Source organism: Echeneis naucrates, chromosome 16 (assembly GCF_900963305.1).
Source record: "Echeneis naucrates chromosome 16, fEcheNa1.1, whole genome shotgun sequence".
NCBI lineage: Eukaryota > Metazoa > Chordata > Actinopteri > Carangiformes > Echeneidae > Echeneis > Echeneis naucrates.
In genome coordinates, this window is record NC_042526.1 from 19,752,405 (window position 1) to 19,769,871 (window position 17,467).

The 17,467-nt window shown below is 40.7% G+C and overlaps 1 protein-coding gene and 1 long non-coding RNA gene across 2 annotated transcripts in view; both read left to right on the forward strand.

Moving 5' to 3' along the window:
• Positions 1 to 649: 649 nt before the first annotated feature.
• Positions 650 to 1,579, forward strand: LOC115056940 (uncharacterized). The gene is made up of 3 exons (XR_003841842.1): positions 650 to 693; positions 775 to 870; positions 1,465 to 1,579. It is a non-coding gene; the product is annotated as an uncharacterized LOC115056940 (long non-coding RNA).
• Positions 1,580 to 7,428: 5,849 nt separating this feature from the next.
• Positions 7,429 to 17,467, forward strand: part of cspg4 (chondroitin sulfate proteoglycan 4) — a 62,685-nt gene continuing 52,646 nt past the window's right edge. The window contains exon 1 of the mRNA XM_029523819.1: positions 7,429 to 7,561. Coding sequence (XP_029379679.1) covers positions 7,486 to 7,561 — 76 coding nt within the window. The 5' untranslated portion in view covers positions 7,429 to 7,485. The remainder of the gene's footprint in view (positions 7,562 to 17,467) is intronic.

Here is a 17,467-nt window from a genome sequence, read left to right on the forward strand (position 1 = left end):
TTTTCCTCCCATTTTGCAAGTTCATATGTGATCAGCTGAGCGGCTTGACATTCTTCTCTTTATCAAGTGAAACGGCGCGTGAAATTCTGAATTTAGTTTGTGTGCATGTCGACTTTGGCGCACAATTGATTGTTAGAAATATTTCTGTCCCACTCTGTCACACTGATAATGTGGTAGATTTGATGGAGGGAGCATCCAGCTTTAGATGATCAGCTGTGATGCTACGCCTCACACAATATCACAGACGTGTCAGGAAAGGGGAGTGGAAAAGTTTTCAGCAACAAAGCGGGGACATTCATTAGAATTTCACCTTGAAATTCAAACAAAGTTAAGAGATTGAAACAATCTCCCGGTTAGTGAACAGATGGCTGGTAACTGAGGATGATCGATGAAGGAGGCAAAACAAAATGGTACCTGTGTTCAGAGTCCTGAGCCTGTTAGTGTTCCTCCAATTTGATGTACATTTATGTTGAATTAATTTATGTTTTCTTTTCTTTTCCAGAAGCATAATTTTGTAACAGTATGATATTCTGCTGTGATTTAATTCAGGCAAGTCACCTGGTGCATTAGCCTATCAGCACAGAGGGAGGGGGGGATTGGCCGTTCACTTCCGCCTCTGCTCTCTGTACGTTGCTCCATGGTGGTTAAGGTGACGAGCTCCACTGTTTGACCATCAGTAAATAAAACACTCAGGTATGGACCTAATATTTTGTATAGCTACAATAATAGCCTGCCAGCTCAGGTATTGAGCATTGTACCTGTCCGTGTTCTTAGTGCATCCTGTCCATGCCACCCTGTGGCACGGACCTGGCAGTGTCTCCTCGTCTTTCTCCTTTCCAGGAGGAAGCCCGCAGAACTCTGGACGGTAAGGTAAGTACAGGAAAACTGTTGCTCCCCCGGTTGCTTCGCCGGCTTCTGCGACTCGCTGCTTTGTCGGACTGTCGCCTTGCTCATGGGCTATAGCCGCGGCGCAGGCTGCCCTCGGCTTCGCTTGCCGCTTTCCACTTCGCTCATCCCTGACTGTTTCCTGACGGCTCCAGCTGCAGCTTGTTAGCCGGGACTGTGTGCGTTTGTGTGGCTTGAGAGCTTGAGTGCGTGGTAATACACTTAACCGGCTGTGCGTGAATGAGCGTGAGAGGTTGTGTGGGATTATCTTGTATCATTTAGTTTGTTTTCCTTGAGTTTATTTGGATTCGTCATTTATTCCTTATTTTTTGTTAATTGAATATTTTTGTCCGTTTGCTTTAGTATATCTGACCAGAGACGCTGTCTCTTTGCTTACTTTTTTTTATTATTATTATTTTTTTTATATAAAAAAAAAAAAAAGTAAAGATTTTTGGTTCCTAATTTGAGTTTCAGCCCTACACTGTTAGAGTTTTGCGTTAGAGTTTTTTTTTTTTTTTTGGGGGGGGCATGATTTTGTATATATTGGGGTCACTAATTGTGTTCTCCCCTCTTTCTTAGTTGCTGAGCCAACGCTGGTGGTTCCCTTCATGTGTAGTGTGCCCTTGGAGTTTGGTTTTCTTTGCACTGTATATTTTGTCACGTATAAGTTGGACTCCCTTCCCTAGTTTTCCCCCTCATTACTGGTAAGCTTCAACACTAGGGCAGTGTGTTAACACATTAGTCTGAAGTTGTTGTTTTTTTTTTTTTTAACACATTGTGACCATTAAAACAAATGATTAAAATAAACTTGAATATGCTTTAATGCACTGAACCACGTCTCCTGCCCCTCTTTGTATTACAGTGTGCTTTTCTATTTACACTTTCCTAGGTTAAATTTCGTGTGTGTCCGTCCCCCCTGCATTGCCACCATTTCATACCCAAGGATTCCACTTCATCTGCAGATAAAGTGCGCCACAGCATTGCATTAGGGATGGTGATTCAAAGTCGCATAGCTGTCAGGGAAAGGACAAAGAAACTGGATTTGGTGACGGTTTAACCACAGAACCATTTGCTTTTTAAAACTACCTGCTACTAGAGCTTAAGAACCTGAAATGAAGTTCACAGCAAATGCCAAATCTCATTTTAGGCCAATGCTTATTATTGAAGCATATTGCTTTAATAAGGCCATGGGATGATTTGATTGGCAAGTTTAATCCTCTCCATTCCTTGAGCAAACATATCTAAATGAGTGATTATTTGGTGGGGTGCTGAAGGTGACACTGATACTGTCATAGCAATTAGCACCATTGACACACATGGGCGACAGCACGTTACCTCAGCACAAGGTACAAATGAGTCAGCCTATTTTGTTGTGTGAGCTGAGAACGGCGATTTGAGTTGACACTGCCGATGGCTTCTCGGGAAAAGGGGTGTAATAGACTAAGAGAGGGGAGAATTTATTTATTTATTTATTTTTTAAAACATCAGAAAATGTTGGCTGTTCATTGGTCAATTGTCTGTCAGTGAGGACACAATCATAGTGATTGCAGGACATGCAGCCAGGATTCATTTATTGATTAAAATCCCTTTGATGTGCAGAGCTTCCCTTCAGCCTGTCTCCCGTAAACATTGGGCTGCAAACTCAAAATCCAAAGTTCAATCAACACATCTCCGGTAGCGCTGGGCATGTTAATCACACTCCAGTACCACCACCACTCTGCAGATGTACGTTCCCAAAGATTAAAATAGAATTATTTGAATTAATCTGCCACTTTTCAACCATATAAGCCTCTTCTGTGCAGGACATATTTAGTTATTTGGCAGTGATCCTGTGTACACAATTATATATGGGACATTGGAAACCTAATTTTATCTCAAAACTGTACGCGGTGAATTCCATTTCTTGGCTCCAGAGCTTGGTCCTGAAACAGAAACACTTGAAATTCATAGAACATCTGCAATGGATCAGGTCACAAGATAGATAGACTATTGACAATTTAAAACTAGAAATTACTAATTGAGATTCTGCATTGTGAATTATTGTCATAATCTGTTATTATGCAGCACACTTTGGAAAAGGGCAGATCATTTTTGACTTTATTTTTTTCTAGGCCATAAAACATCTACATCACACTTCACCTGTAGTCCAAGGTCATACCTTGGAATGTTTTCTCTATCATCATCAAAACATTCACTTCTCATGCTGGGCACATTGTTGTGTTGTTGTGATAAATATTCTATAAACTGATTGATTCTATTTGGAAAGTAACAAACTGCTATGGATAAAAATATCCTGACATACAAGTTTCTTTTTTCACTGTTTATTCTCTAAAGACCTCTTTCCCCCCCACCAATTATTGTAGATTTATAACAGATATCCTTTTCCCCTGTTTAGAATCAAGTTCACTGCAGGCTGTGCAGCTCACTGCTTTTCATCAAAGTGCGTATCTGTTCTGTTAACTGACAGGGGTTGCAACCTGCAAACTCTTCAAAAAAGAAAACAACTTTCAACTCATAAACCACCATCCATTTGGTCAGATGGCAGGATTTCAAGCTCACAGTGGCCATAGGAGCACTGATGGTAAGAAGGTGGTTTCAGTTTATTCTCAATTTGGTTGTCAGAAACCAAATTGTGGGATCGTGGGTGAATATATTTTTTGTTTTTTGCTTGTTTCTTTATTTTTCATTAGTTGCCATGCAATGTACCTTTTAATTGATCTCCAAAAACAATTTTGGACAAAAGAGAGGAAAAGTGAACTTTTGTGTGAAACAACTGAGCTAATAAAAATGAACAGGAGAAAAAGAGTAGCAACTGTGCTGGGCACATATTAGCTGAAAAAGCATAAAAGAGCAATATCTCCTAGCAAAAATCACAAAACTCCTCCAATGGAACACTTGTTTCCCCACAGCAGAGTTTTTGCTCCTGTCAATGTAGCTAACGCTCTTTGTGCAGATGCCACTTGATTATTTCACTGTAGTTGAAATGCACCAAACCATAGTGATCAAAATACAACGTTGTGATTATCTGGCATTTGGTTCAAGTTCCTATACTGATGGTGGGAGAAAAAAAAGGTCTGGAGTAAGATTGACATACTTTCTGTGGTTTAATCAAGTCTGGGGCTTGGAGAACATAGTGGTGGTCTGGCCAGACAGCTGCAGCAACACATGATGGTGATATTTGAGACTTTTCAGTTACTGTAGATCTTCTTCATTCGACTCTAGATAGCCCAAGCGGTGATATTTTGGCAGAAATGTCCCCTGTTACTGCTCTGTGTGAAGATTACATCAACTAGGGGAGAAATTAGGTTTGATAAGAGTCACTGAACCGACTCCAGCCTCCAGAGAGTCACAGAGAAACAACAGCAAGTAATAGGAGGAGGTGGCAGAATCACAAATGGCATATTGTTGCAGAAGTGCATGAGTATTTTTATTTATCTGATCTAGGTTGAGGCTATCTCTAATTACAGCTTTCACATGCCAGTAGGATTTATCCTGAAAGGTTAATTGAACACTGAAATTATGCTTCCTGTCCTCCATGGCTGTGTAATGATTCCTTCCCAGCATGACAGTGAAAGTGATGGGGGGCAAAAAATCCACAGTCTGTATTAAAAATGTATGTTGTAATTTACACGAACAGTCAAAAGTTTGGACATACTTCCCTATCCCTATATGAATGCAAAAGTGTGTCCAAACTTTTGACTGGTAGTGTATCTTGAGCTAATGTGAGGATTCACCTTTCTGAGTTTGTCATGTGAGAATCCTAACTTGTTTCCGTGCTGAGATGCAAGTGATGGATGGTGAGAGGAGAGGGAGCAAATTTCAGACTTAAAATATAAATTTTAGAAGAAACCCTCTCTGATTTCTGCTGAAGCCTTGTGTTAACTTCACCTAGAGGGAATTATTACAGTGATCTATGGTTCTTCCAGGACTGTTTTAAGACAGACGAAAAATAATGAAACTCATTTCCAGCTGGAATGTTTGTTTGTTTTTTTTTTAGAACAAGGAAAAAAGCTCAGATAAAGTTAATGCGCAGTACTTGACCCAAACCAGCCAGCAGAACAGACACAGCTAGTGAAAAGCTGATGAACTCAGTGGCGCGTTTCACAGCTAAACAGCTTGTCATTTAAATCAGTAGTTGGTAGACTCTAAAACTGAGTCAAATCATCTGGACAGATCTTAAACAAATCTGGTTCATTTGTCGCTGCTGAATGTGTTAGGAGGCTATTCTCCGCTAATGGGTTCAAAACAATTTATTTTTCAAATATTATGCTTTCAGGTTGTTCTGCTGCCTTCAAGTGGCAGAAAAGGTTCATTAATGTTCCTTTAAAGTCATGTATGGAGGTTCTTAGCACCACTGTTCCTTTAACAAAGCGGGTTTGTGGATGCTTTATGAGGTGGACGTTGCATTCAATATGTTTCTAGGCCCTCAAGGACACACATAAGGAATGATATTTGCAAGAGCTGAATGTAAACAAACTGTTTCTGATAAAGACTCCACAGGACACCTTTAATCAAAGCACATTGATGCATTATTAAGCCCAAAAAGATCTTTTGTGTTGCATCACTTTGCTTTGATAAAGTTGAGTATACACACACACACGCACATTGACTTTCATCATCTGGCAGACTTACGCTACAGGGGCTACTAGTGCTGCGGATTGCATAAGGCTCTCTGTGCTCTCACATATTGCAGGAGCCCACTCATATCAGTGGGTGACATCCCTCAAAGGCAAATTATGCATCCCCAAGGAGGCGAGAGCATGTCATCGGTGCAAACGATTGGCTGAGGCTCAGAGGGTGCATTTTAATTGTAGCTCGTGTTGCACTGAAATAATCGGGGAGGCTGTGGTGTAGGAAAGGTTCCCAGCAATAAACCATGTCCTATACAGCTGCCATGTGTTATTTCTTATGTTTTCCTGGGGCTAGGATCATTCACTACTTTTTACAGAGTCAAGTGATGAGAGGTTTACTTCATCTTCATCACCTTGACTGCTGTGGTCCCAACAAATCAATGCCACTTGAATTAATTACCACTGGAGATACTTTTGATCTAAAGGCAAGAAATTTTAGACTCTCCTTTCAACAACAAAATCTAAAGAGCAAACATGGTAGGTATGAATTCCAATCATGAGGAAGAGGACAAACCATCACAAAATTATATCTGCTCTTCTCTGAAATGGAAAATGGAGAACAAAACAAAATAAAATACTATTTCTCCACCATTTATGCAAAATGCCTCTCTGATTCTCATATTTTGGAATGGGTTATTATACCTCAAGTTAATTTCCAAAGAATTGTTTGTGCTGTTGAAAAGCAAACTTCAAATTGAACTGCAAAAGATGCAGTCAAGAGTGAATTATTGCTGTAAAGTTATTCCACACCTGAGAAGAAGAGTTTTAAAAATTCTAATTGTATTCCCTTTTTGGCTGTCAGACAAAAACAAGGAATAATTTGCCAACCAGCTGACTGTGAGGCAGGTGAAATTGAACGTTCAGTCTTTGAGAGTAAACTTGAGGTTTAATCCTAGCACCCAACCAGAAAATACTAATCCTTGTGAGGTGTGTGTACATGTTTTACAAGGTGAAAAAAGAGAAAAATTAAAGCGAAAGCCAAGTGGAGCACAATTGGCAACAGCACTTGACACACAATTAAGATCTCTCCAAGTGTTTGGATAACTTGAGCCATAAAACTTTCCCATTGTCCTTGCATTATCAGTGGAGGAGAGATAGTGGATGCAAAACTCCAACACAAGTCGCCTCCACTTCATGCTAAAGTGTCAGTTTAATTAGCTTCAGGAGCAGCTTTGTCGAACCAAAACATAAAGAATGAGACATTGATCAAGGGAAAGGCCAGGAAGATAAAGCACAGAGAGAGTTGAGCAACCTACTTTGTTTTTTAATTAAAAGTAAAAGGTTTATCGTTGCAGAAGGCAGCTGCTGGTCTCCAAAGACCACTCCAATTACTGAATGAGACAAAAGTGAGTGGGGAGAAGTACAGGAGTGGCCAGATAGGGGAGGGAGGGAAGGAGAGGGAGTTTTTAAGGGTCATACAGGCAAAGCATGCATGTGAACTGATGTATGTATGATGATGATATGTAAATGCATGTGTGTGTTTGTGTATATGTCAGGGGCACGTGTTTGGTAACAGCTCTGGAACATGTAAGTGTGTGAATGCAACAGAGGGAAAAAGGATATGATGCCTAAATCTTAGAAGATGTGTGTATGTATGTTTGTGTGTGTGTGTGTGTGTGATATTTTGAACATGTGTGTTCAGCAAGAGGTCTTGAATTTGTGACTGTGCAGCAGAGACAGGCAGGCTATGATGATTCAGTCTTAGAAGTGGTGTATGTAAGAGTGTTCAGTAAGTGGTGTGTGTGTGTGTGTGTGTGTGTGTGTGTGTGTGTGTGTGTGTGTGTGTGTGTATGGGTGTGCGTTGGGGTGGGTTGAAGGAGGGCGTCCTTCTCATGGTCCCTCCCCAGCCCAGCCCCTTCACATAAAGAAGTATCTTGTAGCAGGTCCCAAAACTGGAAACTCATTCAGTCTATTCTGAATGGCGCGTGTTTAACGTGAGAGTGGAGGACTAAATTTTGAGCACCAAAATATGGCAGCCCTGCAGTCGGTAATTGTCGGAGCATTCCTGACCATGCTGCTCTGCCTCCCCAGCCCCGGCCATGGAGGTAAGTGTCACTGCAAATCACTCTGTTGGTGTCCTCTTCCTTCCCTTCTGCCTCCTTCTGTCAGAGATGCACAGCAGAGAATCAGATGGAATGGAATGACAAGCTGAGGAGTGTTTCAAACTTGAGCTAAGTAAGCTTTAACTTTAGCCTGCAACTATACACCAGCTCTTCTTTTTTTTTTCTTTTCTGACAGCCTTCATACTATTCAGTGAAAGTTCCATTTCTTTGGATCAAACCCAATGCAACAGGGACAAGATTTGCCAAAAGTCTGACCCAGGGCCAGGGTCTGAGACAATATCTGTTGGTTTTTCATCTCATGCTGTTTTTTATTTTTATTATTTTTTTGTTTTGTTTTGGATATATTTTTGTTGTTATTTTGCCTTTCAGTCTGTGGCTGACTGAGTGTGTGAGAGCTTTTTACCTTGAGAATTTTGCCATTTGAAATGAGTGTTGCCAAAAGCCAGGCAGTATTAGTGAAGTTGAGGTTGAAGCCCTCTGTGGTTAGAATGTGAGCTGAGGTCCCTCTGCCGGCAGCAATGAATGACTCTTTCAGAGGGGAGTGCACAGTGTTAGGCAAGGCTGCTCCATATCCTCCCAGAGAGGAGAGATGAAAGCAAGAGAGGGGAAGGGAAAGGGGGGAGAGTGTGGCTGCTAGTAAGGGAGTGAGAGAACCTGTGTGTGTGTGTGTGTGTGTGTGTGTGTGTGTGTGCATATTGGGGAGGGGGATGCTGGAGGGCTGAAATATACAATGGCACCATAGAGCTCAAATAAAGTAAGCTGCAGATGCACCTTTATATCATTCAGAAGCTCTTCTTCTTATTCCCCTCCCCAAAAAGTGAGGACAGTTTGTGTGGGATGCATGGGCTTTGGGTGAGGAAAAGCCAGTGTGTTGATGGAAGTTGATGGAACAGTGTCCTGGAAACAGCTTAACTAACTCACCTCAGCACAAAATTGTGTTGGCGGGATTGGCCTCGGACTTTGAGGAGCTGCTGGGCCCATTGTCTTCTGCCTGCTGTCAGCCCTTCAAACTCACATGGCAAATTCCACTCCAGCTAAGTCCGGCACACCTCTTCACGAGCGCCTCACTGGCAAGATAAAGTGAAGAAGTGGCTCTTGATCTGGAATGGAGGACTGTTACTTTGTTTCAGTGGCCCCAAATCAAAGCTCAGCTGGAAAGCTAGATTCACTCGAGCATGAAAGGAGTCATCTGGCCCTCTGTTCATTCATTTCCAGATAAACCCCATCGACTGCCATGATGGCAACACCTTCACTGAAGAATTAGCAACCAGTGGCTGCTGTCTGAGTGTGGTCACATGGCATTTGATAGCAACTTACAGAAACCTTTTGCATAAAAGCGTGCGGTACATTTATTTAGACATAGATACAGTAATTAGCATTTTAGTTAACGTTGACAGGTTAAATGGTGCCATAGAGGTGATTCTAAGCATATCTAAAACCAAATGTTCCTCTAATCAAAATGATTTCAGAATAAAATAGGGGAAACTGTACTAGGGTACAATTTCTCCTCATCTAATTATCTGCTGGCACAATCTTTGCTGCATCAGTGTGAACAGTACTCACCCACTGACCCTGGAGAGCTAAAAGCTAATGTTGACCAGATGTTTCAAGGCACTGATTAGATTTAACACCCCCCCAGCCCTACAAAATGCCTGCCACAAGCTGTCGGGGAATTCTCTCACCAACTACATAGAGGGCTTGCAGAAGGTTTCAGACCTGACCTGTGTTTACATATCCAAATCTCCCAGGCCATGAGTCACGTGACGTTCAGATACCTTGGCTGTGCTTCAAGTCGCTGGCACCCTTTCCTTTAAGAAGCAAAGTGCAGTCTCAGAGGTGGCGTGCCTGCATCCACTTAGACTTTATATCTTTGGCCTCAGCAGCTTCAGTAGCAGAAATTAATTAACATGAGGCACAAACACAGAACAGTGAACCGTCCTCAAAATAACGCTTTCCATGAGTTTCTCTTCAGTGGTGCAACTTACCACTTTCCCAGAGTCTTACACCATCATGTCATCATGTCATTATGTCAGGCATTTCTGCTGCACATAGAAATATACATATATTTCAACTTTCTTGCTTTCACTAGTTATTGAGGACATAATCATTCAGGTGTAATCCTGAATGTCAGTGAATTTCATAAAATTCAAAAGCGACACAGATTTGTTTTTATTTGCCCTTAAAAGTAGACAAACAGCAGGATTTTGTGAACTGCATCGAGGTTATGCACATTTTATCATGGCTCCATCTGAAATTGGACATGATATTTTCCTGTTCAGAGTCTTATTGCAGCTCTATATTTCTTCAGTGGTTGTTCTGGCTGCCCTTGAACCACCACTTCAGCAAGATTTGGAAAAGAAAAACAAGGACTGGCAGGGAGCTTATTTCCAAACCCAGTTATGGAAATAAGTTTTAGCAAGTTGTTTGGTTGGCCTGGTAATGGATTTTGTTGATCTTTGTCTCACAAGGTTTGCTGTTGTCATCTCAGCCATCTAAAAGTTTTGTGCGCCTGCGGAAGTGCCACGCCCATCTGTGAAAAATGATTTCCTTCTTCTTTAAAAATAGATAAACAAACAGATAGATAGATAGACAGATAGATAAAATTAGTATGTAAGCTACAATAAGAGCATTTAATGAATAACCATGTATCTAACTGTGGATTCTTGTCTCAGATAACATTATAATGAGACAACAATGTGCACTATAAACAATGTCTAATGGTTTATGCACATTTGTGAGTGCTTTAGAAATGCTTTGCTCCTGTATATGTTTGCATTTTTAATTGCAAAGCTTAACAAGGGGATTTGCATCCCAATACTTCACAGTCATATGAGCCTGCTATCTCCCCTAGGGTATATCGTCACCATGGCAACATGGGAGAAAAATAAATATAGAATTTGCTTGGGCTTTGTGAAGTGTCTGAGTACAAGGCCTCCACGTGTTCCTTGAGTGCTGGCAGAGAGAACAGTGTGACTACAAGTGTCTGCACAGAAGATTAATATGTCCAATATGTCCATTAGGAAATTGATGAGATTAGTTTTGGACTGCTTGTGCTCTGGTCGCACAGACACACTTTGTGACCCTCCCCTCACCTCCTGGTTCAAACACAACAAAATGTTAGAACAGGGCAGAAATGTGGCATTTGGAGTAAACCCAAACAAGAACATCTGAGTGTTTGTAAATGTAGAGCAAAATGTGTCAGCTGCTTCGCTGTTGAAATCCATCCACGTGTGACTGAAGGATCGAATGTCCAAAAACATAAGCAGTCATTCCAACTTTTTCAGACTCATCCTCAAAGGGAGTTTTATATACTATAATAATTTTCTATCACACTGGTGTAGACTTCCAATACAAGCTGTAATCTGTAACAAAATATTGTAAATTCACGCTCTGATTGAAATACTGAAATTCATATTGAGACCCAGTTTTAGCTCTCGCAGAAAATATGCAAAAAAAATAATAATAATTTGCCATCAACTTAAGACAGTATGTAATTAAAAAGGAATTAAGTACCACAGAAAAAGTTAATATCTTGAAAAACTAAAGAGCTGAACATGAGCAATTCTTTACTGCTTTTCAAGCATCTTGCTCATTGAGCTTTTCCCTTTGACTGCATAAAAATCCAATTCACATAATGTCACCAAGCTTGGGAGACAACCAACATTGATAATGTTTATATGTTTGATATAACCTTCCTCACTGCTACCTGCCTGATGTTTTATCCTGCCACCCAAACAGAAATTTTCATTGAGTCATGGCTTATTACATTTGTTGTTTTTTTCTTTTGTTTGTTTGTCTGTTTTTTTCGAATTCTGGCCAGAGGAAAACATCATTGCAAGAATACAAAGTTAGCTTTATGGGAAACCTTTCTTGCCCTGCTCCTTTGCACTCTATAACGAAGACGCTCCTAATTTTATATTTATTTTGGTGGTTGTAACAGGTAAAATAAATAAAAGATGAAAACTTTTAAAAGTTTAGAAGATCTGTTATTTTTTGCAGCTCCCGACGATTTTTTTTTTGGTAGAAGAGGGGGCAAAATGGCTCTTTTGATAATAAAGGTTGCAGACCCCTGTTTTAGAGGTTTGATTCCTGTGACACTCCTGTGAAGGTGTCCTTCAGCAAGACGCCAAGCTCATGTTAACTGCTGACTCTCAGGGATTATAAACAGATAAGTATGTCAGCTCAAAGCCATGAATTTGACAGATAATGACAATAATGAGAATAATAATAATAATAACAATGAAGACAAAACAGGAACTGACTCTGTACGTCTGATCTCTTCTGGAAATCTATTTCAAATTTTAGGGGCTATGACTGCAAAGTCACCTCGAGCTTAATTAGGCCAGCTGTGCATCTTGGAAGATTCCGCAAATAAAAAATATACATACATGTAAAGAGAATTTGAGAGATGGGATGAGTAGGGGCCCACTAATTCATTTCTGCCCTGGGGCCGCCAGATCCATTAATTAGGCCCTGCACTTGGGTTTCTTTAAGGCCAGTCTGACTCGTCTGTGTTTTTCCCCAGCTGACTTCTTGTTAAACCTTCCAGATCTCAGCAATTAACTTGGTGATTGGAACGCTGTAATTACAGACAGGAATAATGTCTAAAAATAAGAACAAAAACAAGACCCACATTGTAAAGAACTGGAGTTATCCTTCAAAGAGGGAGGAAAGTGTTCTGAAGCTATCAGACAGAGTTCTGTGAGATGCGCTACCCATTTAGAATAGGAGACAAACTCTCTCCTCCTCTTCAGTGTATCACTTGCATTGTTGTTAGACTTAAAGCAGAGGATTCAGTGACTTCAAAGCACAAGCACATACCATTGCTCAGTTAATTTTTATTGTGATGCAAGAATGCTGAAAAAACACATTCCCTTGCCTTGAAGACTCTAAACTCCCCTGGCAGATGATCTTTCCCACATTGCTCTCTTTGAGGTTGCTGGCTGTCAAAGGCAAGCTCCTTGGATTATTTTTTAGGGCCATGATGTGCTTAGAGCAGGCAGACGGCCCACACACAGTCCTCATTTAGCTCTGGGTGTGATTTTCTGTACATAAACACAGGCCCACATTCTGTCCCAACATTGAAGGTCAAAGGCCATCTCATGGTTTTTGCCCAGTGTTGTTTCACGTCTTTGTTTTCACGTCAGTCAAATAGGCTGAATTAGACGGGGGTTTTGCAGCAGTTTAGTGACAGATGGTGTACACCCAGATTTCAGGTCTGTGAGTGGCAATTTGGGATTTCAAATTGTTGTTAAACTGTGATTGCCTTCATGCCATGCAATTTAAGGCAATTCTAAAGACATAGTCTTACCTACAGCAGCAGCAGCAGCGTGGGTTAGCGCTGCATGAATAAAGGCGGAAAATAGTCAACATTAACTCTGGAAGATTGCACTGAAAAAACAGTAAATGCCTTGCTGAAGGGCATCATTCTCTTTACAATTCTTAATACATATAAATCAAAGAGTTTTAAAGCTACCGGACTGGAGGCAAATGGGACTTTTCATCTGTGCGTGTGTTTTATGTTTATTTTGGTAAACATGAAAGTAAAGTTGAACAGCTTTATTTTTCATTCACTGCATTTTACAAAGGGTGGAAATGTTGCGGATCAAGAAAGTTCATCAACTACACTCAGCATTTGCAACAAAAACACAATCAGGTTTCTGCAGACAAGCTTTCCTGTCAAATTCTGACTAAAGCAAACTAAAATCAGAGTCTAACACAAAACACACCTGAGGCTGATGTGATGCCATTTTTTTAAAGGTGGTTGGCCGTATCTGTCATCATAAATAATGAAGAAATCACTTTTATTCATCTATGCAGCAGGACCAAAGACTTGGACTGATGGACAGTGGTAGTTACATACCCAACATGCCCATAAATTAAATTACACAGCAGCCAAAGACCCAGTAAAAGTTCTGGTAAATTTGTGTCCTTCAGCAAAAGCTTAAAATCTAGACCACAAGATTAGATTTGATTCTTTGAAACAATGGGATATGGATAACAATAAGACCAAAATATTTCGATTTTTCAGTATCATCAAATGCAAACAGAGTCAAATAAAAGAAAATAACACAATGTGACAAATGCCACCTGTGTCAATGCACTGAAGTGATAATGTCATGCATGTTTGGATACCTGTTGGACCACAATGGGGCCCAACTGAAGTGGAATATTTAAAATCAAAGTGTGGTTATGACCCTGAGAAAGATAGAGCTTACACTCCCTCCCCCACTGCATCAGCTGGGCTCTGTGTGTTTATTTTTGATAAGAGCTGTTGGGGAGTTTAGTGCCCAAAAATGAAAACTCCAGAGAAAATTGTCATCACTGCCACACTGCCAAGTTTTCAATAAGCAGGAATTATGCATGACCAGATGCCTCGATAAGAGTGGCCTCTGTGGGTTTTTTTTTGTTGTTTGTTTTGTTTCTTCTTCTTCTTCTTCATTTTCATTTTTTTAAGAGTATTCAGAGAATGGAATAATGTTTTATCCTGTTTTGGGCTAATAAATAGGAACTAGTTCTATTCTGCTGTTCTTGTTTCTCTTATCCACTGGAAACATATTGAAAAGCTTTTGAAGAAATAAAAATGAAATATATCACCCAAAATCTTTAATGTTCATTTACACAGCTACCAACTGGTAATATCATGTAGGTTAATGTCTGCATTCAAATCATGGACAGTGCTTGCTTTGTTTAAGACCCTACATCTTGTGTAACTCACATGCCCGATCAGTGGCATTGTACTGATATGGCTAGTGGGATAACAAAAGGCTGCTGGAAATCAACTTTAGTCATGGGAAATGTTTCCAGTGTCAGGCTGACTCATTTGAGATTCGTTATAGGGGAAAAGCCTGAGATTTCCACTCTGACATCTGGAGATGGCTTGGTCAGTTTGTAGTGAGCCACAGCTGGGGGATTCAATCAAACTGTCCCTCCGCTGCTCTTAACCTAATATAGACAAAACAACTGCAACAAAAGAATGCAAGGCTGCCACAGCTAGCCAATATTTGGAGAATGCTAGATGTGAAGCATTTGTTGAAACAACGATGGAGAGGCTGGTTTCTTATCAGATCTTCATGGTCCATCAACAAGCTCTGGATCTTCTTAGCAAGCAAGCCACACACAACAGAAATAAGCATCCTCAATCATGTGGCATGTGCAGCATTTCATATGTGTTAAATGTTCTACCTAGCACCACCCTTAAAGAATTTTGTCCACTATATTTGCACATCCAGCAGGGACAGTAGCTCGCACATGAATATGACTCACTCTTCTAAATATAGAGAAGTCCACTGTGAGCATGGGGACTCCCTCTGGCCTAGGGGGAGTGTGACTCATAAGCACAAGGCTGCAGCAGTTGATCATGAGATATCAGGCATCAAATTAATGGTTTGTTTTTTGTTTTTTTTGAGTTTGTGTGTTTCTAATTAGTTCTCCGCTCCTATATGTCATTAGCCTTTGCTGTGAATTGAGCTTTTTTTGAGTTTGTGTGTTTCTAATTAGTTCTCCGCTCCTATATGTCATTAGCCTTTGCTGTGAATTGAGCTTTACTGAAGGTGTTGTGATATGTGTATCTTCTGAGAGGGATAACATTGTTCTGCCTTGTTGTTACAGACAAAGTTTTGAAACATTTTGCAAACACCTGACACCAGATGAGTAACATCTGGTGGGTAACACCAACTTCATTTTCTATATTTTCCATGAGGATGATTTTTAGTTATATAAAATAAATATGAACACACAGCCCCCTCTTTTTTAAACTCTATCCTTCCCACTGCAAGGCAGTAGGAGGCTGCAGTTAAGAAAGCCTCTTTTCACAGCATGCCAACATAAAGGCAGATCAGCGCCAGCTCCCATTCTGTTGAAAATCTTCATCAGCACCGCCAAGGGACCATGAAGTGATCTGAGTCATTTGACGCCAGACGGCCTCATTACAGGCCGGGTTCAGCCAGAATCAAGGGGGCTGGGGAAAGCACCAGGCTTGGGATGACAGTCTGGAATAGCCTCCAGATAAATATACCGAGACAGGACACCCAACAAAAGGGGTTGTTGCCTCATACGGGGTTGATGAAAGATGGAAAAGAGACAGGGGTGGGGGTGGGGGACTTCACATCTCTGTTCACAATTGTGTTTATGCCTCTGTGTGTGTGTTGAGGGCGTTTGTTCTGTATGTGCTGCGGTTCACACAGAATCCCAGTGTTGAGAGTCCAGAGTAAATGTCGTCATCCCACTGGTTATGAAGGCTAAAAATAACCTGAGGAAATTATGTGTCCCGAGAAGTTAGACTGACTGTACGGCTGCCTCCAGTCTTATGAAGCATAGGACAGCTGCACAGGCCAGCTCGAGCACATGTCACTGGTTTGCCAAGTCAGACAACCAGGCTTCTTGTGTAATTTTCGTGTTGAATCTTTCACACAGATGTGGCAAAACAGATGCTGGGAAGCTCAAAATAGTTCCATGAGATAGCTGCAAGGTGAGGTAAAACATGTCTATCACAACTGTACATTAATATGAACATATGTTAATATATTGATATATTTAAGGAGGGGTACACGCTTACATAGTATACATCAATAATATACAGTAAGCATGCATATGTGTTTTCATTTTATATGTAAATATATTTGACACACAGAAAGTCAATATATGTACAAATATTATACTTTCATATTGGTTACATGAAAAAACTCATGCTGCTCTCACTCTAGCTACAACTAGCAGCTCATCATGGAAATAACCAGCCCAGAGGTAACTAAATGTCTCTCTACCATCATCTCTAAAGGTCACTAAATCATTTTGTATTGTTTGGTTTAATCGCTATGAAGAAGTTGGGGGTAGAAATTCAATGTTTTGTCTCTATACTAAGCGAACCAGATGATAGCTGTAACTTTATATTGACTGGGGCCTATGCACAAGAGAATGGAGTCAACAATATTTTCATCGAACTATCTTGTTTCGTAGAAATTTTTGAAACCTCAGAACTTTAATTTATAATAATAATAATAATAATAATAAAAGAATAAATAATAATATGTAGGGACATTGTGGCACATTTCCCTCATCAGAAAGACAACACTTTACAGAACACTGAGTTGGTCTCAACATGATGATCTGATGATGAATGAATGTGAACATAGTCAGTGATTGCACACCTAATGAAGCACACTGACTGGTACAGCTTTCTTTTAACGCATTTTGTGATCTCAGATAGGAAGTCAGGATGGTTAGCGGAGGGCACCCACCACCGTTCCTCCTGCCATTTCCCAATCCTAGCTCAAAGTGGGTCTTTCCCTGATGCCACCTGGTCACATCATTGTAAACTTTGAGGTTTTTATTAGTTGCAAAAAAGAAAGCATATTTGCTGCCTTGACTGACATTACATGAGTACTAGTGAGAAAGGGCTGGAGAATAATCAGCTGTGCTGACATCATGTAGTCAATTGTCAATTGCAATCAAACATTCATCATCTGCCTTATTCGTTTTCGGGACACAGGGAGTGTTGGAGCCAATCCCAGCTCTCATTGGGCAAGGGCAGGGTCACCAGTCCATCACAGGGTCAACACACAGACACAGAGACCAACAACCAATCATCAGTTAACCCAAACATGATGTCTTTGGACTTTGGGAGGAAACTAGAACACTAGGAGGAAATCCACTCATCCCCAGGTCAGGAACCAAACCGGCAACTTTCTAATTGTGGGGCAACAGCACTAACCACTATGCCGCCGTGCTGTCATAATCATCAAAACGTCATAATAATCCCGCTCTCTTATTGGTAAGGGCCTCCACAAACTCTGCCTTGCTGAAGAACCAAGAAGAACCAACCATGCCTGATTAAACAAACACAGAAACAGAAGACATTATCTGGTGCCTTATCTTGTGAAGGAGAAT